Source organism: Mangifera indica, chromosome 1 (genome assembly GCF_011075055.1).
Source record: "Mangifera indica cultivar Alphonso chromosome 1, CATAS_Mindica_2.1, whole genome shotgun sequence".
Taxonomy (NCBI): Eukaryota; Viridiplantae; Streptophyta; class Magnoliopsida; order Sapindales; family Anacardiaceae; genus Mangifera; species Mangifera indica.
Genome location: NC_058137.1, coordinates 28,229,796 through 28,253,498, shown reverse-complemented (window position 1 = coordinate 28,253,498; position 23,703 = coordinate 28,229,796). Strand labels below are relative to the sequence as shown.

At 34.8% G+C, this 23,703-nt stretch overlaps 3 protein-coding genes across 7 annotated transcripts; all 3 read left to right on the top strand.

The window, feature by feature from the left end:
- The first annotated feature begins 5,518 nt into the window (after nucleotides 1-5,518).
- Nucleotides 5,519-10,592, top strand: LOC123218037 (fimbrin-1-like). 4 transcript variants are annotated; one of them, XM_044639247.1, is made up of 15 exons: nucleotides 5,519-5,704; nucleotides 6,233-6,459; nucleotides 6,569-6,739; nucleotides 6,814-7,052; nucleotides 7,150-7,321; nucleotides 7,420-7,458; nucleotides 7,604-7,672; nucleotides 7,771-7,887; nucleotides 8,096-8,307; nucleotides 8,505-8,660; nucleotides 8,850-9,049; nucleotides 9,139-9,296; nucleotides 9,381-9,477; nucleotides 9,639-9,730; nucleotides 9,872-10,592. In XM_044639247.1, the coding sequence occupies exons 2-15, from the start codon at nucleotides 6,373-6,375 to the stop codon at nucleotides 10,280-10,282; spliced, it is 2,220 nt and encodes a 739-aa protein (XP_044495182.1). In that variant the 5' UTR covers nucleotides 5,519-5,704; nucleotides 6,233-6,372; the 3' UTR covers nucleotides 10,283-10,592. The 4 variants fall into 4 exon arrangements, with proteins under 4 accessions (XP_044495182.1, XP_044495154.1, XP_044495164.1 ...); XM_044639219.1 differs by having other exon boundaries at nucleotides 6,228-6,459; XM_044639229.1 differs by having other exon boundaries at nucleotides 5,519-5,818; nucleotides 6,228-6,459.
- Nucleotides 10,593-11,229: 637 nt separating this feature from the next.
- LOC123218026 (protein ENHANCED DOWNY MILDEW 2) lies at nucleotides 11,230-21,321 on the top strand. Of its 2 annotated transcripts, XM_044639205.1 has the most exons (21): nucleotides 11,230-11,336; nucleotides 11,422-11,586; nucleotides 11,746-12,174; nucleotides 12,260-12,356; nucleotides 12,451-12,504; nucleotides 12,634-12,779; nucleotides 13,302-13,398; nucleotides 13,494-13,592; nucleotides 14,486-14,733; nucleotides 14,830-14,919; nucleotides 15,003-15,491; nucleotides 15,665-15,812; nucleotides 15,905-16,009; nucleotides 16,233-16,325; nucleotides 17,027-17,068; nucleotides 17,371-17,481; nucleotides 18,244-18,315; nucleotides 18,421-18,539; nucleotides 18,626-18,689; nucleotides 18,796-20,200; nucleotides 21,185-21,321. In XM_044639205.1, exons 3-20 carry the CDS (start codon nucleotides 11,768-11,770, stop codon nucleotides 20,167-20,169), a joined length of 3,855 nt encoding a protein of 1,284 aa, XP_044495140.1. In that variant the 5' UTR covers nucleotides 11,230-11,336; nucleotides 11,422-11,586; nucleotides 11,746-11,767; the 3' UTR covers nucleotides 20,170-20,200; nucleotides 21,185-21,321. The 2 variants fall into 2 exon arrangements, with proteins under 2 accessions (XP_044495140.1, XP_044495132.1); XM_044639197.1 differs by lacking the exon at nucleotides 21,185-21,321 and having other exon boundaries at nucleotides 18,796-20,382.
- Nucleotides 20,435-21,767, top strand: LOC123218062 (probable long-chain-alcohol O-fatty-acyltransferase 7). Its single transcript, XM_044639269.1, has 2 exons — nucleotides 20,435-20,610; nucleotides 21,201-21,767. The coding sequence occupies exons 1-2, from the start codon at nucleotides 20,585-20,587 to the stop codon at nucleotides 21,619-21,621; spliced, it is 447 nt and encodes a 148-aa protein (XP_044495204.1). The 5' UTR covers nucleotides 20,435-20,584; the 3' UTR covers nucleotides 21,622-21,767.
- Nucleotides 21,768-23,703: the final 1,936 nt, after the last annotated feature.

Here is a 23,703-nt window from a genome sequence, read left to right as displayed (position 1 = left end):
TCCATTGACATAAAAATCATGACACAACTATGATATGTTATCAGATTATCAGTTTCAGGCCTTGTTCTTGCCAATTGTATTGCTAATATATTTATCGACTGGAGTCTTCTAAGATTATCAATATGCTATAACTTTTTATTGGCTGCAATTTTGGCACTTCTTTGGTCATCTATGGTTTCTTAGTCTTATTGATATTGCTTGGACATGTGGCATTTGTGTTTCCACTCTCTGCATTGTCCAATTATATTAAAGGACGCAGGACACCTTCAGTTACATTCAGGCACCAGATTAGGCAGTTTAAGCATTTATTATGGTAATCCATTATGCAATTATGACAAAAAATATTCCATTCTTTGTTAGTCACACGCTTCTGAAGTTGCTATTTATCTAGATAGTCATCTGGTGAGCTGGCCTCATGAGAGGTGCAGTTTCTATGGCTTAGGCTTTTAAGCAGGTATGTTTTTCTTCTCCTAGAAGTTTGTCTTTAGTTCAAGATAGTTTACTGAAGTGATCTTGCTAATTGGTTTATGACTAATAACATGATTACTGTAAACACTTCGCTTCCTGGCTTAATACCTCTCTTTGCTTGTGAAGTTCACATACACCGGTGTTATGTGGGATCCAGCTAGCGCTACAATGATTACCTGCACCATAATTGTCGTTCTCTTCACTATGCTAGTACACTTTTGCGAAATGATTTTTTTTTTCTTTTACCATTTAGGTATTCCTAATACTGAAAATACCAATCATAATTCCATTCTGGGGTAGAATTTAGTAGTTCTGCTGTCTTATATATTACAACTGTTTATAGAGTTTGACTGCACTGCTTCAACAATGCAGCATATAATTAGAATTTTAATCTATGTTCAAATGCCTCTAAGTGGGAAAGCATTAGTAATATCATCAATTTGATTACAGGAGTTTGGTTTTCTGACAAGGCTGCTTATACAATATCTGCTTCCTCACCGTGAGACTAACAACAGTAGTAGGTGTGAACTGATGTCCCCAAAAGAAGACATGACCCTGCCTTCTCTCTCCCTGGAGGAATCGACTACAACCAACCTTCTTTGTGCTAAGAATAGTTTGTCTATGCTTCTAGATCGTCCTGTATATACCAATCATTCATATTGGACGAGGTTTGATGATAACTATGTGAGACCAATATTTGGGGGATCTCTCAGAGATCAGCTGGAATGTTAGACAGGTAATCTTATGTCAACTTCATTAAAATGGTGTAATACTCCCCATCTCTATCAATTTAAGTTAATGTTGAGATTCAGGTAGTTGCTAAAATTCTCCTGAGATAAGGTTAAGGGGCTTATATGGCGTACAAGTAAGTTGGGGCTGTTTCTGTATATGGTTTCAAATTAGATCAGATGTCTTCGATAATACTTCAATGAAAAGAGTAGCTGAACATTGCATGGTTCAAGCACACACCAGTCATTTTCTTGCTATATCCTCACCTCTCATTAATCTTGTTCTATTTATGAGACTTTCAATAGAGTTGCTACACAGCTTCTTTATAATGCTTATCTATATATATACGACTAGACAAGGCTTGTAGAATCCTTGAATATGTTGATATAAAGCAGATCTGCTGCCTCAATGCACTGCAAACAAAAAGAAAGAAAAGTATTACAGAATAAATTTTGACATAAGACTTAAGCAAAACAAGCAAATAAGATTACTTGCATTTGCATTCAGGTGATGTTTTAAGGTCGCATTTCTTAGGCATAGCCAAGGCAAAGATATTCTTGGGAATAATCCCAATAGCAGGAAGAACATTCTTGTTGCTACAAAGACAAGTCAAATTAGCCTTGCTAACCACCTTGCAAAGTTTCTTGCTTGGTGGTTGAGGTGATATTATGATCCCAAATGTAAGGTAGGTATAAAATTTGAATCTCACATTGGAAAATATGTGTTTCTGGTGTGAGATTTTATGATAAGTTTTTTTAATTTCAATAACTAATCTTTAGAGTGTGGTTCTTGTGTTAGAATATTTAGCTGCGTCACGGGAAGAATAGTGTGGTTTTGGTCACAAAAGAGTTGAAGAAAACTAAAATAGATTGATGCTTTCATTATGTAATGTGGAATTACCAGTGCTAGTTTGGTAATCTAGTTGAGAATGAATCCTTTTGATAAAAGGGAGAATAATTGTTCACAGAAAGTTTGGAGTTCACAGGCGGGCTGGTTGTAGCTGTACAAACTGATTAAAGTTTGGAGTTTGAGCCTCAACTCTATGATCTTGGGTTGAGTTTTGTTTGAGTTCAGTTCAGATTGAATCCAACACTAGCTGATCTTGAGTTAGGAATTGTTTGAGTTTGACTCAGATAAAATCTAGCATTGGTGTGCATTTAGTTGAGTGCTTTTTCATTAAAAAATATGTGATAAATGATTTTTGAGATTAAGATATTTGAGATGTTTTCCACTAAATACTGTTGATTAATTTTTGTCCGTTTAAATGTGTAAGAGGAACATTCTTCTAGGCTGACCCGATTCGTTCTTCTGCTTCTTTTCCTACTCTTCCAAGTGTTTCTTTGAGTGCTCAGGACAAATCAAATCATAGCATGTGATGGAAGAGATCATATACCAGAAAACTGGTGTGAAAGCGAATTTTAATGGCTTTAGGCATGTGAGAATCATATGAAAAAGCTTCATTATTCATAATGTTATCCAACACATACTAGTTTGGTTCTTCTAAACTCAGTCTTAATAAAACATTTGAGCTGTTCTATAGTGATGATTCAAATTTTGTAAGGGGTTTTTCAAATTCATGAAATATGAATTTTGAAAAGTGAAGACAATATAAACCTTTCCGAAAATACTTAAGTGAATGTAATGATTAGGACTTTATCCTAGTTTAGTTGAATATAGTAGATACAACCTATAAACTGAAACGACTTATTGTAATGTGGGTATGACTTGTTTTAAAAATGTGACCAACAAATATCCTATAAGAGAATGTATATAAAATAAGTGAGAGGATGTCACAAAATAAAGATAATTAAAATTAAGAGTTGACACAAAGAGACAAATAAATCTTTTTTTCTTTATCTTTATAATATTATTCAGTTATAATGAATTTTTTCCTCATTGTTTGTCAATAGTTTTTCTCATATAGGGGTTTTTCATGTAAATTTTTGTTTGTCTGTATTACGTATTTGGTGTATTTTTTTTTTTGTTTTTTCGGGTTTCCTGACATGAGCAATCTACTTAGAAGATACATATGTAAAGGTTCTGAGTTGCAGTGTACGAATTGGGGTTTAAATCTTCATATTTGCAACAGATTTCTGAATCTTAATTAGGATTTTAACTGGTTCAGAGGGCTTTCACTTTTAGGGGTTAATTGATGCGTATAGAAGAGAGAAATGACTCCCTACAACATAAGGCAAGTTCATTTGGATTTATTTGGTTTATCAGCTTGGTTTAGAACCTAATCAAATTGAATTTGGTTCTTTTTTACCTTGAAATTCTATCCACCTTGAATATTCAATTTGATTTCTAAAAATTTAGATCTACTTTGATTATCTGGATTTGAACACCCCTAATTTCCCACATGCAACCCCGTCTTCTTCTTCTTTGACCACCCACCGTGACCAAAGCCTTTTTCATATTTTTGGAACAACAATGAAATTATAGAATTTGTAAAAGTAAAAGGTTATGCCAAAAGCCAAAATGTAGTTATTTGTTCAAAACCCACGTGGAGGAAGCCAAATTTGGTCGGTTAGGTCGGTGGGGCTAGGGGGTTGAATATGTGACCAAAGATTTGTTGCCCATTAAGGCCATTTTTTAATGCAATAAAGCTACAAATCTTGTCATTTGAATGCAATATTCTAAAGCCATCATCTTTTCTTGGACGCATGAAAATGACAATCTTTTCAATCTTTTGCCCTAGATTTCCCACAATCACAATTGGGATTGGATTGGCATGAAAGAAGCTTGTCATAAAGAGGTGTGAATTCAATAAAGAATTCTTTTTGGGATTCATTGGGCCATTATTAGGAGAGCCCCACCTTATTATAGATTAGATTTATTTGTGACCATGGGTTTTGTTTTTCAATAATATTACACCTACTCTTTTTTTTTTATTGATTTGTCTTGTATTTGATTCAAGCTATTCAAACTTGAATTTGAGTAATGAGTGATTGAATTTGATTTTATAAAAAATTTAAGTTCAAATCGATTATAAAATTTGAGTTTGAATTAATTTAAATTAAATTAAAAATTAAATTATTTTTGAATCAAGAATTTATTTATCTCGAACTAGTTTTTTGGATTCAAATTGATCTTACTTTATTTATATTCAATTGTTGGAATCCGACTCTAAGTTCAAACAATATAAATATTGATGATTTTGGGTAATTTCTATAATTTCCTTTATATATATAAAATTTATTTATTGAAGTGTTAAGAAAGCATGAATACTACCACCTTTGAAGCTTAATGATATTCATATAGGTACAATGCATTAACACATACTTGAAAATTAATGGTGAAGCAATTACATTAGTACACATATCTAACCACCGTATAATATTCTTCTTAATTAATTTCTCCAATCTATTTAATAAAAAATAATTAATTTTACTTCAACAATTATCTCTGCTTATTACAAAAATTTTTAGGAGACGTTTAGTTTGAGAGATATTTTATTATCAAAATTAAAAAATTATCTTAAAGATAAGTTATGCTGAAGATTATTGTGTATAAATTATTATTATATTTAATAAAATTTGATAAAATTAGATAGATATAAATAATTATTATATTTAATTAAAAATAATAAAAAAATATTAGTATATTATTTTACTTAAATACTTTTAAGTGTAATTATTTTAAAATATCTTTATGTTATTTATTATATTAATTGAAAATAAAAAATTTTTTGCCCATAATTATTAATAATAAAAAATTATCAAAATATTTTATTATTTATTTAAAAGTAATATAAGTAATTGTCCTTTATTCAGACTTCCCTTTAACGATATTATAATAATATAAATATATAAACTATAAAAATCAATAATTAATAATAGCAATGTGTATTATATCATAAAATTATTTTTTAAAAATAAAACAATAAAATAATAAAAAAATTAATTATATTAATAATATATTTAATATTTTATAATATACATCATATTATAAAATATATATATTATAATATTAATTTAATATATTTTATAATATAATAATATTATTTTAAGTACCATTCCATTTATGTCATAAGTTATCTCTTTGGATAAGAATTCACGAATTCAGGCGGTTTTCCTTGTTAACCGATTCGGCAATTACAGTTTTCGGTTGGGTGAATCAGAATTAACCTCCCCTGAAACCGGAGAGGTGGTGAGACTGGTAAGTACAAAAGAAACGCAAGTGGTTCGGCAAAAATCCCAAGCTTTAACTACGTGTAAACCCAAATCTACTTATGTGTCACACAGAGATAGCGAGTCTTCTGTAAATGTACACTCGCAACTACCCTAATTATCATCAAATGAGTTTCAAAGCCAGTATACTCTTGGCTGTCTCTTACGCTGTTGTACGGGAATAAACCCGGTTTCGTCTCTTTCTCTCACTTTGCTCTTTCGCGAAGTAAAATTGATCCTTTCGCGTTCATATTACTTGTCTCATAAGATTCATCGAAGAAAAATAGTCAAACCTTGAAACACACTTAATATGAAATCTTGGTTCTAACTTTTATCAGGTCTGCTCATCTGGTTCTGTTTGTTTTCTGTTTTCCTTGATGGGTTTGGTTCTAGTTTTTGTTGTATTGAAGAGTAAATGCTCGTGTAGCAATGCGATAAATGTGTTTTTATAGGTGAAAGTTTGTTCCTTTATCGTTGTTCTGAATATATGTGTTGTAAATGTGATTGAACAGTGTTTTCATTGCTGTTTTCTTGTTGCTTAACAGTTTTGGTTGATTTGGTTATTGTGAAAGTGGGCTCTTTTTTGTTTTGGAATCGGTATTTTGTTCTGTATTTTGATTGAATATCAGTTTTTTTGTTTTTGGGCCCTCTGTGATTTTATGTGCTTGTTAACCAGTTCTGATAACTAAGAATTATTTAGTCATTGTTTTGTGGTTTATATTTGTGTTCATTTTGGGCCTTATTTCATATTATTTTTTCCTTTTATGTTTTTCATATTTTTGCGTTGGATTTTGGTGTTCATGCAAGCTAAGCCACATAAAAGGGTGATTTGATAGTGGGTTATTGTCTTTTTCCTATCAGCATAGGATCTGAGCCTGAGTTCTTCATTGTGAAATTGGTTTTCGGAATCTGGGATTAAAGATTCCTGCAAAATTTTGTCGAGTTTTCTGTTGTTTGAAGAAGTTAAGCGTATAGTTACTGGTCTCCGTGTTATCAATTCTAGAGGATGTCAAGCTATGTTGGAGTTCTTGTTTCAGATCAATGGCTTCAAAGCCAGTTCACACAAGTTGAGCTTCGCAGCCTCAAGTCAAAAGTAAGATTTTCTTGTTTAATTTGGTAGCTGTTTATTGCTTGAATTTAGGAATGTAGTCAAATTTGTTCTGAATTATATTTCGGAAACTTTTCTGGTGATTCTTTTGTAGTTTATATCGGCAAAGAATCAAAATGGGAAAGTTACAGTGGAAGACTTGCCACCTTTCATGGTGAAATTGAAGGCCTTTAGTACGATGTTCACTGAGGAGGATATCAAGGGGATCTTGGCAGAGTCATATTCTGACTCAAGTGATGAGATTGATTTTGAAGCTTTTCTGAGGGTAAGTTATGATACTGCATTTACATAGTTTCATTTGTTCATTCTGTGTCAACTTTGACGTTATGGAACGGGCAGGCATATCTCAATTTGCAAGGTCGAGCTAGCACAAAATTGGGCAATGCAAAGAACTCTTCATCGTTTCTTAAGGCTTCCACAACCACACTTCTTCACACAATAAGTGAATCAGAGAAAGCATCTTATGTTGCTCACATAAATAGCTATCTTGGGGATGATCCTTTTCTGAAGCAGTTTCTTCCCTTAAACCCAGCTACAAATGATTTATTTGAGCTTGCAAAAGATGGAGTTCTCCTATGGTATTTTAGCAGGGTCTGCTTATTTACACAATGCTTTGTCAGCTAAAGCTGATACTCCGTAGTGTCAGTGTTGATGTTATCTTGTCATTTTCTGCAGTAAGCTAATCAATGTAGCTGTGCCCGGAACGATAGATGAACGAGCTATCAACACAAAACGGATACTCAACCCATGGGAGAGGAATGAGAATCACACTCTGTGCCTCAACTCTGCTAAGGCTATTGGCTGTACAGTCGTTAACATTGGTACACAAGATCTGGTTGAAGGAAGAGTACGTTTAGCTTATTCAGTTTTTTTGGACAAATTCAAATTTAATTGTCGTGTTTAGTAGGCTGAGGTTTTTTCCGGTTTTCATTTGTTTTTTTGTAGTCTCATCTGGTGCTTGGATTGATTTCCCAAATTATAAAGGTATGCTGATAAACTTCACTCTTATTTTCACTCACATAGAGTTGTGTAATTTTTGAAACTGGAAAATTCTGTTTAAGGTCCAAGTGTTGGGACGTGTTTTCTCACATATTTGTTTGCTCTTGCTTACTTATTGTGGCATCTTCAGATCCAATTGTTAGCCGATCTCAACCTTAAGAAGACACCTCAACTTGTGGAATTGGTGGAAGACAGCACTGTAATGAAATTTTCTTTATTGATGTCAATATGCCCAATAAAATTTATTCAAGGAGACGTTATGTGTCCATCTCTGATCATGCAACTTATATTATGCAGGATGTTGAGGAGCTTATGGGATTAGCCCCTGAGAAAGTCTTACTAAAATGGATGAATTTCCATCTGAAAAAGGCAGGATACAAGAAGCCTGTCACAAATTTTTCTTCTGATTTGAAGGTAATTTTCTTCCTAAGCTGTGCACCTGGTAGCACTCTTGATCAGTTATGACTCATACATTTGTTACCATTTCTCCGCATAATTTTTTTATTATTTTTCCCTTTTTCTACTACAATTGGAATGATGATTAATCATCTTTGTGATACAAAAATAGTTAAATGTTAACCTAGGATGCTAATATTGATTTCTTCTGCTTATGAACTTGCAGGATGGTGAGGCTTATGCTTACCTGCTTAATGTCCTTGCACCGGAACACTGTAGTCCAGCCACATTAGATGCTAAGGATGCCAGTGAAAGGGCTAAACTGGTACTTGACCATGCTGAGAAAATGGACTGCAAACGATATTTAACCCCAAAAGACATAGTTGAGGGATCGACAAACTTGAACCTTGCATTTGTGGCACAAATATTTCATCAAAGGTGAAAATGAACTAAACCATAGCATATTTCATTCCTTTCATTTTTTCCCCTTTCTGATTTGGCTGGAAACATATGCAGAAGTAATTTTTACTTTGAGCATGATTTGTTGTGGACGTTCTTAGACTAGACTTTAAGCATGTAGTTCATACCTTTGTCATTAGCAATGTAGATGGTAAAGGATTTCTGCACTGTTGCAGGAGTGGCCTGACTACAGACAGCAAAAAGGTTTCATTTGCCGAGATGATGACAGATGATGCGCTTACATCTAGAGAAGAGAGATGCTTTCGACTGTGGATTAACAGTCTTGGAGTTGCTACTTACTGTAATAATGTGTTTGAGGATGTCCGGACTGGGTAAGTGTTTGTTTGTTAGCGATTGTCACTATTGTGCCTTTCACAGATAGAATATAGCATAATTCTCATGAGGACTGGATTAGTTTTTTGTTTTCTTGTTGTGGGTAGGATCACGTGACGGATCATTTATGGTTGATTTTCTTATAAACTCATCAGTGAACAGTTTGTATACCATTTTTGTGCATTCAGATGGATTCTTCTGGAAGTGCTGGACAAAGTTTCCCCTGGATCGGTTAACTGGAAGCATGCATCAAAGCCACCAATTAAGATGCCGTTTAGAAAAGTAGAGAATTGCAATCAAGTTGTAAAGATTGGAAAGCAGCTGAAATTTTCTCTTGTGAATGTTGCTGGAAATGATATTGTACAAGGAAATAAGAAGCTCATTCTTGGTAATGCATCCATCTTGTCTTTATTGCTGTATTACTTCAGATATTGCTTGCCCTGCCTGATGTTTCTGTGCCTTGTGAACTTGCTACAGCTTTCCTATGGCAATTGATGAGATTCAACATGCTTCAACTGTTGAGAAACCTCCGGTCCCGCTCGCAAGGGAAGGAGATTACTGATGCCGATATCCTTAATTGGGCAAACAACAAAGTCAAAAGTACAGGCAGAACTTTGCAAATGGAGAGCTTCAAGGTTAAACAAAGTTTGGCATTGTTTCTTTAGTATTCAACTTTCGTTTAAAACTTTGATTTATTTGTGCTTATTGGGATTCTTCAGGATAAGAGCCTGTCTAGTGGACTATTCTTCCTTGAGCTTCTAAGCTCTGTGGAGCCGCGAGTGGTGAACTGGAACCTTGTCACCAAGGGTGAAAGTGGTATGATATTTGTTGATGATATTTAATGCTCTATTATTATTATTGTTTTTTTGTAGAGTATTTTTTTTTGCACATCAGGATAGAAATCCCTTTTCTTAACTGAGAAAAATACAGTATAAGCTCATCAGAACATTTCATTTTCACTATGATTGATATGGTAGACGAGGAAAAGAGGTTGAATGCTACATACATTATTAGCGTGGCGCGAAAACTTGGCTGTTCCATTTTCTTGTTACCTGAGGACATCATGGAGGTACGGATGCTAGTCTGACCTAATGGTGTTGTTATCATGTTGCTTTGAACAAAACAATGATAGTTCTAGGAAATTTATCAACTTATCAACAGAGCAAGAAAAATGAGCTTATGACTCTATTTGCTCATAATGTTTTGGCAGGTAAACCAGAAGATGATCCTCACATTAACTGCCAGCATAATGTACTGGAGCTTACAACAGCAAGTGGAAGAGGCAGATTCGTCTCCCTTCTCCTCGCCTGTGCCTTCCCCAACCACGGCTAATGGTCACAGTATGGCTACTCCCAAGGCATCCTCCACTAATGGCCACAGTATAGCTACTTCTGAGGCTTCCCCAGGAACATCTATCAGTGGTGAAGATGAAACATCATCTCTGGGTGGTGAAGTTTCAAACTTGACTGTTGAGGATACTGCCTCCTCTTTGTGTGGTGAAGTTTCAAATGTGACCATCGATGATACTGCCTCCTCTCTGGCTGGTGAAGTTTCAAACTTGACCAACGACGATGCTGTCTCTGACTCCACAGTTGAGAACGAGGAGGCTCTGGTTGGATAATGAACACAGGATACTTCCATGGGATTGGACATGATAAAAGCAAGAAAAAAGAGTGAAATGAAACATATTTACAGTTAGGTAAAACCTACATCACTTAACACTATCTGGAGAAAGCAGGGGAAAGAATTTTGTGAAGTTTGGTATACTTTCAGAAAGAAAGAGATGCTGCCAATATATGTTTTGGTAGACTAGTTTAGATGTATTCTTTAACAATAATGGCATTTGATGATGTTGAATACTGTAAATTAGTAAACATAATTTTGTATGAACAAGAGTTACTTCATAAATTCTTGAGATTTCTTTGCATCAACTGCTATGTTCATCTCAGGATCAACAAAAGTTTTTATTTATACAAGTCATGTGCCAAATTGAACATCAATAGAGGTAAATTCGAATTGAATCGAATTTGAACAAGAGTTAGTTTGGATCTAGAACAACCAGGTTGAAATCAAGCTTGATTTGTTCGAATCGCCGGAAAAGAAGAAGAATTGCTGAATAGTAATAAGAAGAAGAAAACCCAATATAGGGGACTAAAATGACAGTAACAATAATTGTGTTACGAGTTTTAGTTATAATGGTGTTAATTATTTACTTTCATGTATGTCCCCAGGGGTGACATTTTTCTGGTTTTGAAACTGAAACCAAACAGGATGGTCAACAGCGTTGATGTTCAAGATGACAAGGTTAACAGGGAAACCCAACCACTAACCGCCGTTGGGACAAAACTAACTGAACACCATCATTTAATTACGAAAAGTCTTTTTTGCCCTTAAACTGTAAAATTAAATTTAAATTAAAAGTAATTATTAAATAAATGTTAAAGAGTAAAAATTTTTTTCTTGTACAATTACTTTGTTACCCTTGGTCTTCTCAAAGTCTGAAATGCACGTCCACGTCGCCCATCTGATAAATTAGCGGTCGAATTTCTTTTTATACTGTTTCCTACTCGATTCAAATTTTTAATTGCTTTCTTCCAGGCGCCCTACTCGAAGTCTCTTTCTGGCGATTTTGGTTTCAATTACTAAGAATAATAATTCGAGTTGTTAATCATCAGGTAAGTGCAAAATTTACTGCATGATTACTGATTTTTTAAATTTTTATTATTGATTTTATTTTCGTCTTTGGGTTATCAATCGTAGGGTTTCTGTTTGGTTGCTCAGAAAATTTCGGAAAGGGAAAAGAAGTGAAGGAAAGAAAGTTCGAGGGTTATTTAGCCTCCGTCACGTAAGTCTTCCTGTATAACCGCGAAATAAAAGTATTGCGAAATTGGGAGAAGAAAAAAATAGGGTGGAAGTATTGGCGAGGTGACACCCTAATTCGTCAAATGTTTAGTTTAGTTTGTTATGTAGAATGTATGTGATTGAAATAACGATTTTTAGTATTATCGAATTTTGATTATTATTCATTGTTTCAATGTTCCTTAACTTGCTTGTGAAATTTGAAGTTTGGCATGTGTTGGTTAGGTGCATTGAGAAGTAAAGGGTGATGATGGCATCTTCAGATGATGAGAGTGAGGTTGGGCCAGTCTCAAATTACCATTTTCTAGACGAGAAAGACGAGCCTGTATCATTCTCTGTGTTGCCAGTTCAGTGGGATGAAGGTGAGAATGCTACTGGTAACAGAATGCATATATTCTTGGACGGAACTGCTGATAATGGGCTCCGGAAGATTTATAAGACCGTAGTAGGTTGGAGATTTGATCTTACTAATGCAAATCCTGAAATATGTGTGCTTTCTAAAGAGAAAAGTTGGATAAAACTTCAGAAACCTAGGAAAAGCTTTGAGGAAATTATTAGGACAATATTGATTACAGTGCATTGCCTTTCTTATGCAAAAAGAAATCCAGAAGCAACTGGGAAATCTATTTGGGACCGTTTGTCTAAGGTCTTCAGGTATAATTCTAACTTGTGAAAAATTTGGGTTTCATCTCATTTGACCTTTTTCTATATTTTGCTGATAGTTTCATTTGGTTTGCAGCTTGCATGAGGTGAGACCTTCACAAAATGATTTGGTGGACCACATGGATTTAGTCAGTGAAGCGCTTAAAAGGGATGTGACCTTAGGAAAGTCTAAGGTTTGTGTGTCTTTTCTGACTCATTGTCATTTGAATTGTATTGTGTAACTAGTATCTTATCAAGCGTATGATGGTAATTATATGGTATGAACAGTTTCTGCTCAAATTTTTAGAAGAGAAACCGAGGAAGAGGAGACTATCTGATGAGGTTTTACTTTGTGCTTCTGTTTAGTTATTCTTTGTGCATTTGCCTCTCTGAACCTTTTTTACTCTTTTCCTTTAGTATTTATTTTCAAAATTTAATATTGTTGAGTAAGCCCTCTAACTGATTTTTCAGGAACTTCAGTCTAAGACGACATCTAGTTTCATAGTTGATGATCAAGATGATATGATCGATGATACAGGGGATGATGACTCGAGTGAAGAGGAAGACTTATTTGATACTGTTTGTTCGATTTGTGATAATGGAGGTGAACTTTTGTGGTATGAGATTTTGATTAGTTAATCATCTATTTATATTTTATTACCTGTGCTTTACAACTCATCATCTTGTATTTTTATTGGTCTCCTAAGTTTGATTGATATTTTGCGCTCCTCGGGGTATCCTTTCTTGATGTTTTCATCATTATTATCATTATTGTGGCCTCATCAATATCGATGTTGTTGTGAAACTTATTGGCATCATTCTCATTGTCATCATCAATGATGATGCTGTCACCACTGACAATGAGAATGATGCTGTCATCACTGTAAGGGTTTATCAGCTTGTTTATTAAATTATGTTTCTACTTGGTTCATGTTGGTATGTGTTCTGTACATTATAATTGTGATGTAGAACCTATTTTAGTTCTATCCGATCTTCCTTCTGGAAAATGTTAACATGGTTAAAAAATTAGATACAAGCTTCTCTCTACATTTTAGTTGTTTTTTTTTCTTTTGTTTTGTTTTGTTTTTTGGTGGTATGTTACTGCATAATTTGATGAATTTGATTTTGATATCTTACAGTTGTGAAGGGAGGTGCATGAGGTCATTTCATGCAACTATAGAGGATGGTGAAGAATCGGAGTGTGTATCTCTTGGCCTTACTAAGGATGAAGTGGAAGTATGCTTTTGTTTCATATTTTGAATGTCATTTCTTTGTTTTCTAGAAGATGTAGGAGTGTATTTTTCAACTTGTTTTCTCCCTCAATGTGGCAGGCAATTCAGAACTTTTACTGTAAGAATTGTGAATATAAGCAACATCAGTGCTTTATTTGTGGAAAGTTAGGTTCCTCTGATAAGGCTTCTGGTGCAGAGGTATGAGTTATGTTTTTGTGACTATTAATTTCTATTTCACATTGGTTTGTTCATGGATTTACAAAATATTGGCTTTTTCTTTTTTCTTTTTTATGTTGTTAGCATTATGATTAAATGTTATTTGTCCGCACGTCAATTTCATGTGTATGGTTCCTTTTACTTCCATGTTCAAAAGAACTAGGTTTAATAGGCCTCTCCAGGGTGGCAATTTTAGTTAATTTGGTGAAAAGAAAGTTTTGTTGGTAATCAACCACCTCCCTCTCTCAACAAAAAGAGAAAAAAATGAAAACCATAAATCAGATAACTTCTTGATTTAGGCATTTTGCATGGTGTTTTTTATTTGCTTATTGCTTTTGCAATGTTGTTGTATTGGGGATTCTTTCTACCATACATGTCTTAATCCATAGGATGCCTTTCCATGCTTTTTTTCTCTGGCTTTTTTTTTTTTTCACAATTTGTTGCTGAGTGGCGATTCTCTTGTTCTTATCACTTGGCGAGGAATGTGCTTCTCAATATATCTGTCCCTGGTTTTCCTGCTCCATTTTTTCTGTATATCATTGATATTATGGGAGCCTTGCTGACCTGCTATCCTTTATTACTTCATTTCTGGCTTCAATTTTCCATAGTATTTCATATACTCATAAAATAATACTAGTATTTTATCTCTGGCTTTACTTTAAAGAAGTGAGAGTTTGTGTCCTTTTCTTTGCTTTCCCAAATAGTTTTCTGTAGAAAAAGTTTTGCGTGTTTTGATTAGCCTCTGTTACCCTGAACATCTTGTTCATGCTTGAGTCACTAGCTTTACAGTTTCAAGACAATCAACCTTTTTTTAATTTTTTGATCCTCTATCCTTGATAAGAAATGAATTATGATTGTTTAGATTTATCTTTCAGGTCTTTCCTTGTGTTTCTGCGACCTGTGGTCGCTTTTATCACCCCCATTGTGTCTCAAAATGGCTTTTGGGAAGTGATGAAGTTGCTGTGGAACAGCTTTGGAAAAGCATTTTTTCCGGAGAATCCTTTACATGTCCCATTCACAAATGCTGTGTTTGTAAACAAGGAGAGAATAAGAAGGACAGAGATCTGCAGTTTGCTTTGTGCAGGCGGTGCCCCAAGGCATACCACAGGAAATGCTTACCAAGGTACTACTGATTTTTTAAAAACTTCTTTCCCATTAGTTAACAGCATATTTTGTTTCACGGGTATTGAGATGCTTTATATTTGAATGTTTTTGTCAGGGACATTGTATTTGAGGATGAAGAAGAAGATGGTGTAATAGCCAGAGCTTGGGAGGGTCTATTGCCTAATCGCATTCTAATATATTGCACGTAAGTATTTACATTTGTTGCTTTTCTTCTTCCTTTAGTTGGCTTTAAACTTGCTAAATCTTTTACTCCCTATTTTGGGACAGAAAACATGAGATTGAAGAAGAAATGGGGACTCCAATTCGAGATCATATTAGTTTTCCCGGTATGGAATTAAAGAAGACAATTGTTGAGGGACTGAAGCAGAAACAGACGTTAGCAACACCTGCAAACAAGGAGAAATTTGTGTCAATGAAAAGCACTCTCAACTCAAAAGCAGGCACCTCAGCAAAACCTGCTGTGAATGTGCTTAAACGTTTACCTTCTATTCTTGAGCAGGGTGAATCTACTAGAAAAATTCAGAAGCTATCTGGTGGATCAGACCGATCAATGAAAATTAATGCAAAAGATGCTCACAGAAAGACTGTGAAGGAAACTATAAAGTCTGTCGCACTGGAGGTAGATAGGTCCTACATGCCTGATGCAAAGAAAACCTCCCTGTCTCCTGTCAATGAAATTCAGAAGAGTGTAACTGTTAAACCTACCAAAATGAAGTTGAATGAGCTGCCTTCGTTAGATGCTGAAACCGAGAGGAGGTGACCCTATTGTGTTACTGCCTTCATTTACAATAATTACAACACTTGCATTTAACTTGTGTTTAACTTTATTTCAAAAGCACTAGGCACATACAGTGGCTGACTGACCGAGTTTTAAGTATGATCCTCATGCTGTTTTGTGTCTTATTGTTTATGTATTTATGGCAATGTAGGTTACTTTCCTTGATGAAAGATGCTGCTTCCAAAATAACTTTGAAAGACATTCAAAAAAAGCACAGAATTCCATCTACACATACAAACTCCTTAAAAGCAGTTGTTGATAAGGCCATCTCGATGGGAAAGGTGGAGGGCTCAGTTGAGGTATATATACTGATTTTTAAAGTGTGGCCCATTGTATAGCAGTCCTTCCCTTTTTGAACTTGTATATTTTGTAACTTTATATGCATATGCAGGCTGTTCGAACTGCTTTAAAGAAACTAGAGGAAGAAGGAAGCAGTATTGAAGATGCAAAAGCTGTTTGTGAACCTGAGGTTATCAATCAGATCTTTAAGTGGAAGGTGGTGTACAATTCTTATTTTTATTATCCTACACCAATAAGGATTTATTGGGTTTTCTAGCATAGTTTGTAGAGGATTTTTTTTTTTTTTTTCCGTTTTGGCATTTATTTGAATTTATTAATCTTTTCTCTGTACTAATTCATTCAATGTTTCATTTTTTTACTTTATTGTATTTGATTCTTTCTCAATGTGTTTTTGTTACTTTTTGTTCTTTGTAATTTAGAGCAAACTTAAAGTGTATCTTGCTCCCTTTTTCCATGCTGCACGATATACATCATTTGGTCGCCATTTTACTAAACCGGAGAAACTTCAAGAGGTGAGTTAATCTTGTCAATTCCTCTAGGATATTTTGTATTTATATTTTCTTTAGTATCTCTTTAATCTATTAGATGTTTGCTTATAAGTTAAACTGGCCCTTTATAGATTCTGCGCATATCTTGTTTACATGGCTACTTTCAGACATGTAAATTCTGTTTCAAACCAGAGAAATAAAACATGCCTCTTAATGATAAAATTATTGTAGCTTAGTTGTTTTTTATGATATAGTTATGAAAGCAAATGTTGACCCTTGAAATAGTTTTCAGATTCAATATAACAAAAAGGTTCCTTTATTTAAAAAAAAAAAATTCCTCGTATCTTGTTGACTGTTTCAATAAGTGTTACATTTTTTATGTTTTATTCTAAGTTGTGGGTAAAGAGAATAGACTATGAAGGACAATATTTGTGGCAGAGGGAAATCAATGCGATAGCTTTTAGAATACAATACCTTGTGGGCCAGGAACAAGGAAAGGACAGGAGAGTGTAGTCTTGGTGGGATGCATGCAGTATGTTCATGCAGGCTTTTGCAGTTTAGATTATCAATTTCCCATCGTCAGTATATGTTGAATATTTTACCTTATGCTGACTTTATATTTCGTAAGCTATTCTGTAATTGTTGTTTCTATTATGAGTCTTGCTATTTTTTCTATTATTATTATTAAGATTGAAGAATGCTGAAGTATGACATCTGATTCGCAGATTGTTGATAAGCTTCATTGGTATGTACAAGATAGAGATATGGTAAGAATTTGTAACGCACTTATTGTCCTTTTACAGATGAAAACTAGAACTTGTTTACAGGAATGTAATAGATTATAAGGCAATTACATAGCAGTAGCATTTTAGTTTGTACATGATATTTTTTAGTATTTCTTGTCTTTGAAAATTCCAGCTGTAATCACATAAGAAATTTCAGTGTTTTACGATTCAATCTGCTCCCAATCTAAGTAACATCTAGTAATTCTCATGTAGTTTTATCAACATTTATATTTGCATCAATATTTTTATGTGAATTGCTTGTTTATTAGTTCTCCTTTGAGCAGATTGTTGACTTCTGTTGCGGTGCTAATGAGTTTAGTATCCTATTGAAAAAGAAGCTTGAAGAAACTGGGAAGAGATGCTTGTACAAAAATTTTGACATTTTGCAGGCTAAGGTAACCTTCAGTTTGCTGACTTATCTATATTTGTAGCCAGTGTTTATATGTGGAGCCATTTTTAATACAGATTAACAGTGCTGTTCCAATCTATAATTTCCCCCTTCCTTTTTTATTTTTTGTAATTTACAAATATAAACAAACCCTGGTGTGAGTAGGATTTGATCCAAAGACCTTTTGTGTAGCCAAGAGATTCAACCCGCTAATCTAACATGTTTTGACAATGTTTATTGATCAGTCCTTGTATTTGTTGGGGTGATTTGGAAGAGGTAGAATGGGTTTTTAGCACAAAAGAATGAGTTGCGTTCTTATTTTGTGCATACTGGCAACACAGGCCTTAAGAATTTTCTGGTTAAAAAGCTTGCATTTAAAATAATTGGAATTATAATATTATTGGCATACTTCTTGAAATGTGCCCACATATTTTTATTCTGTATGATTCATTCGCCTAATACAAAATTTTGCAAAGAAATAGGTTTCTTTCAGATTAGGTATTAAATTTAATTTTTTCTTTGAACTTTTAGTTTTTGAGACAATGAAACAGTCAATAAGCATCGAGTCTCTGCTCCTGATTCTTGGCTTCCTTCTTTTGTTTTATAATAATTTAATTTTTGCTTGGTTAATGGTTGTAGTTAATCATTTTTGTATTTGATTATATTCATTACTTTGTTTTATGTGCTCTTCTTCTCTTTATTGTGTGTATGGGCATGTGCTTGTTCACTTAAATTGTTAATTTGTTGTTTATATCTTCTTTTCTGGCAGAACGACTTCAATTTTGAGAAGAGAGACTGGATGACAGTTAAACCACAGGAGTTAGCTCCAGGGTCCCAATTGGTAAGGAAAGATAATATATCTTTTCCAGGAATCAGAATTCAATCATTAGTTCCAGAAACTTGTTGCAGACTGCTTCACAATTTCTTATTTGTGCTTTTTCAATAGATTATGGGACTAAATCCTCCTTTTGGAGTTAAAGCAGCTTTGGCAAACAAATTTATTAATAAAGCTCTGGAGTTTAACCCGAAGCTCCTTATTCTGATTGTTCCACCAGAGACAGAAAGGTATTGATATGTTGTCTTGCATCTCTTTCTTTGTGTGTCAGTGATTGTCTGAGTCTCATATGCACGCATTTGATTCCTTCAACCAGGCTGGACAAAAAGAAAACACCTTACGATCTGGTTTGGGAAGATGATCAGTTTCTCACAGGAAAGGTAAACTAGGATGCTTTGTGAACTTCCTTTTGGTATACTTCTGACAATTATTTTCTTTAACACTGGAGTTTTTATGGTGGCTTATTGTGGCACCTTCCTTTTTCAGTCGTTCTATCTTCCAGGATCTGTTGATGAGAAAGACAAGCAAATGGATCAGTGGAACTTAACAGTGCCACCGCTCTATCTTTGGAGTCACCCTGATTGGGCTTCCAGACACAAGGTTATAGCTGAAAAGCATGGCCACATATCCAGGCAACAGGAAGCATCAGATTTGGGAAGAAACTGCAATGTGTCTAATATCCTTTATCATCCGATGGCGGATGGTCATGGTGACAATGGTGATGCCTCTATGGTGACAGATCTTCCTTCACAAAATGTTCATGGTGATTATGTTGAAACCTCCATGCCGGGAGAACTCCCTTTGGAAAATATTCTTGGTCATTTTGAGGGTACTACCAAGCTGGCAGATTTTTCTCAAAACATTGAAATGGAGGTACCCATGCAAATATCAGATACTGATGAAGGAAATTCCCCTGACAAAATCAGTGGGGGAGAAAGCAATGGCAGTGGCTCTGGGGAGAATCAGTCTAGGAAGGCTTCAATGAAGAGGGAGCTGGATAAGAAGGCTGGAAGAGGAATGAGTGAAAAATCTCCTTTGGACAGACATACTGTTGGAAGGAATCTGGGAAGTGAGACATGCAAGGAAATTCCTCAAAGTCCCCCAGCCAGCATGATTGATGGAAGATCCTCTATGGAACAACACACGTCCAAATGTGCTGAGATACCTTCACATGTCGGATTGCCTCACTGTTCTCCAGCCAATGTGTTTGACAGAATATCAATGCTTGAGGGTCACTCTTCCAAATCTATTGAGGGGCCTTCTCATGCTGGACTTGGCGATGATAGTTATCAACATTTTGGTGACAAGGGAATGTCTTACCATTCATCCCTCAACATGATCCATGGAATGCCTTCATTGGACAGCCATCCATCCAAATCCATTGACATACCATCACGTACTGGATTTGGCAACAATAGTTATCGACATTTTGAGCCTACCACCTCTGGTTCACATATGCAGTTTGGAACACTATACCATGGAAACACCCTGCGTGATGATATGGGTTGGAGATATGGATTGAACAATAATGAGCCGTATTCAAGTCATAGATTTCCAGATCTAGCCACATCTCCTCCTCATTACGGTCAGAGGGGAGCATTTCCGCCTCCTACTTTTGGACACTTAGGTTCAGTACCTGAGTCATCTTACAGGATGAACATGTCAACCATGGATCAATACAATTCTCGACTGGGTGGTGCAAACCACCAAAGTGTAACTCATTTACGATCAGAACCACCCATGTTGCCTAGAGCAAGCTTTAATGATCTTAGAGCACCACCCGATACCAGATTTCCTTCGGGCATGGGTTTCGCTTCTGGTCCTTATGAACCAGGTACCCGAGGTTGGTTGGATCCATAATTCAGATCTTTTGCTGGTGGACTCTTTAGAGGTACGATCTAGTAGAATTTAAGAATTTGTAGAGAAATGCTATATGCTCTTTTACCTAGAATAATTATCATGATGATGCTTGCCCAAAATGATTAAATTGCTGTGCCTAGATTGTGAGAAAAAGAAGTATATTGAATAGTGTTGAAATGTTTCGTTATTTGTGAAATTTTTTGAAATCATTAAGCATTGTGCATTGATGCCCTGGAAGTGCTATTGGGTGATTTTTTTATTGAAGCCATCACATGCAAATAGAATAACTTATAAAGGAAAAGTAAGAGTAAGAATAAAAGAATTCGCACAAAGTTGAATGGACTTTTTGGAGTTTGAACTATGACAACACCAGCTAGGCCAATTTAGTCGATCGCAGAGACGAGCTTTCCCATGGATGGTGAGATCAAGAACTTCATTCAGGTATGGACCTTGGCCATAACTTGTCTCTGCTATTGCTTTTACGTAACACCTAGAATCCCTTCTGGTCTATCGAGACTCCTTTCTCTCCTCCCCATCTTTTAGCTCTTCATAATCCTTCCCTTGAATCTCACTTCTACAAATCTCGGCGGCTTCACTGCCTTCCTCCTAGTTTGGCTTGCCAACTTCAAGCTTCTCCTATTCGCCTTTGACCAAGGCCCTCTGTCTCCAGCCCCATCTAAGCTCTTCCACTTCATCTCCATCACATGTCTTCCCATAAAGATCAAACGAGAAGATGAAGAGAAATCTCATCAAACTCCCAAGTCAACCACCATAAGTCCGCCACTCTCTAAGCCTGTTTTGTTGGGCATCAAGTTAGTACTTTTGAGTTTCATCATTTATGCATATAACTACAAAAGGTATTTGCACCAAAATGTTCTCTTGGTGCTTTACTGTTGCCATGTTTACCTTCAACTTGAGATCACTTTAGCCATATGTGCGGCTCCCATTAGAGCCATTTTTGGGTTTGAGCTTGAACCACAATTTGATGAGCCTTACCTTGCAACCTCACTCCAAGACTTTTGGAGTTGCAGGTGGAATCTCGTGGTTACAAGTATTTTACGCTCCACTGTGTACACTCCTATACGACGGGTTTCTAATCACCTGATTGGGCGCACATTGGCTCCTCTTCCAGCTGTTATTGCGGCATTTGTGGTGTTGGGTTTGATGCACGAGATACTATTCTATTATCTAACACGTGCACCTCCCACGTGGGAGGTGACCTCATTTTTTATCCTACACGGTATGTGTGTGATCATGGAGGTGGCAGTAAAGAGGGTATTGACAGACAAGTGGCAGTTACACCCTGTGGTTACAGGGCCTCTGGTGGTGTTTGTGGCCGTGACTAGCGTTTGGCTGTTTTGGCCGCAACTATTGAGGAACGGTGTGGATGGCAGAGCCATAAGGGAGTTCTTCTGTACAATAGACTTCGTTAAGAACAAATTCTATCGATGATGCGGCATTAATTAAAATTAAAACTAGGACAGGAACCATTTCTTTTTCATTATTATTTTCTCTATTTTTATTTTTATTTTTTTAAGGAAATGGGAATGACTCCATTGATATTTAATTCATATTGAATGCTCCAAATTTGCATGTGATGCATCTTGTCTCATTATTATCAATAAAACTATGTAAGCTTAGTTTTAAGTATTTGAGTATTCAAATAATATCTTATTATGTAATTATATAATTTTAAATTAAGAATAAAGTAATATTTAATCACATACTAATATATAATATAAATACTTAATTGGATATTAAAAAATAAGCAAATAACAATTAAATCATCAAACTATATAATAATATGTATGTTTGTTTATAAAATATGACCTCTATTCTTATGGCCATATGCACACAATGATTTATCAAATATTAGTAGTTCGAGATAAATCATCAAGGGTTTGTCTTTAGTAGAAGTATATCGGAAAACTTGTTTTAACTATTTGATTAGATTAAATCAGTATTAAATTATGGTTCAACAATCAAACCAATTCGATTATTATTTTAATGTCAGTAACAGTATGATGACATTATGACTAAAATTTGTTTTAAACCTTCAATTTTGTTATGTTAGTGTCATAGGTTTGATGACCAATCCACGAAGAAACCCTTTGATCAATTCAACTGCTGTTTTCATCTCCATCAACAGAATTTTTGATATTTCTCTTCAACTGCGGTTTTCATCTCTGTCAACAGTTTTTTTTTATACATGATTTGTGGTAAACCGAAGAAGTGATGTGATAGATTGAGCATCAAGCTGAATTGAATTTAAACCAGGGTAAGTTAAAGTTGAATTTGACTTTATAATGGTTAGCTTGAAATCATGTTTGACTCATTTAAATTTTTAGTTAGACGGGAAGAAGAAGAATCATAAAGTGAGTCAAGTTGAACAATAATTCAAACAATGATCAATCTAAGTTACTCGAGTTTGGAGCAAATTCACCATAAACATTAAACATGCAATTTAAGCCCATTATTCAAGAATAGATACCATTTTAATTGAAAGAGGGCATCATTAAAGAACTACTAATTGAAGTAGTTTGTTTGGTAAGGATGGATTCGATTTGAGTTGACGCGATTGATTTGAAATAAGCTAGCCTTGAATAATCTCAATTTAGTAAACTCAAGTCTAAATATTTTATATTGTCAGATTTGAGTTTAAAAGTGTTTGGTTTGTTAAACTTACAAGTCTTAAAAAGTTTGGTTTGAAAAAGTTAAATGTTACTTTGATTAATACATGTCAAAATAACGTTGTTTTGATTAATTTTAACTTAATTATAATATCGAATTAAATATTGAGTTTAGTTTGAATTTAACTTGACATTATAATTGAACTTAAGTTTGACTTTTTTAAATTAAGTTAAACTTGAGTTGGTTTAAATTTGATCCCTGAGTTTACTTGGCTCAAATTAGCTCCAAAAGCCTAGTTGACCTATAATGATGATGTCAACAATTATTTGTTGGATTTAAACCCAAGCAATGGCACACGGCTAACTTAAAATTGATTTTTATGATATGTAACCCGAATTTTGTACTTTACCATTAAATAACAAAATTATTTCGCAAAATTTTGTTTTTGACGATATTCTAACTCTATCGTCAGGCCTCTACTCTCTGATTTAAATATTGATATAATTTTTGTTCAATTTATTTTAACTGATTGATACATATTTATAACATTTTCGATTCAATTGTTAGATGGACCTAGGGTTAGATTCAAATCAAGTCAGTTCAAACTCGATTTGGTAGAGTCCGAAAAGAGCCGGCCTTAGCCGAGTTCGGTCGAGTTCGAGCTCGAACTCGAGATAATTATATATGAACCGAATCGAGCTCGACTCAGTTCGAATCCAGCCCTAGGTGGACCGACGTTAACCTAATCTTGGTTAAATCCCAATTTGGCATAGAAACTAGGGTTAAAACAGAGTCGAACCGAGCTCAAATAAGGGATGACTTGTATTGGATTGGACTCACTGATCTCACTTAATCAAATGTTTGTGATTGAGTTCGTGTTCATTGTTTCGGATTCGTCTAAGT

Coding starts and splice junctions, on each gene's coding strand:
- LOC123218037 (XM_044639247.1), top strand. CDS start 6,373: ATGTCAAGCTATGTTGGAGTTCTTGTTTCAGATCAATGGCTTCAAAGC. Junction 7,459..7,603: donor TGATTTCCCAAATTATAAAG/GTATGCTGATAA, acceptor TGGCATCTTCAG/ATCCAATTGTTAGCCGATCT. Junction 9,297..9,380: donor TGCAAATGGAGAGCTTCAAG/GTTAAACAAAGT, acceptor GGGATTCTTCAG/GATAAGAGCCTGTCTAGTGG.
- LOC123218026 (XM_044639205.1), top strand. CDS start 11,768: ATGATGGCATCTTCAGATGATGAGAGTGAGGTTGGGCCAGTCTCAAAT. Junction 12,505..12,633: donor AGAGGAGACTATCTGATGAG/GTTTTACTTTGT, acceptor CTGATTTTTCAG/GAACTTCAGTCTAAGACGAC. Junction 14,920..15,002: donor CGCATTCTAATATATTGCAC/GTAAGTATTTAC, acceptor ATTTTGGGACAG/AAAACATGAGATTGAAGAAG.
- LOC123218062 (XM_044639269.1), top strand. CDS start 20,585: ATGGTGAGATCAAGAACTTCATTCAG. Junction 20,611..21,200: donor AGATCAAGAACTTCATTCAG/GTATGGACCTTG, acceptor TTGGAGTTGCAG/GTGGAATCTCGTGGTTACAA.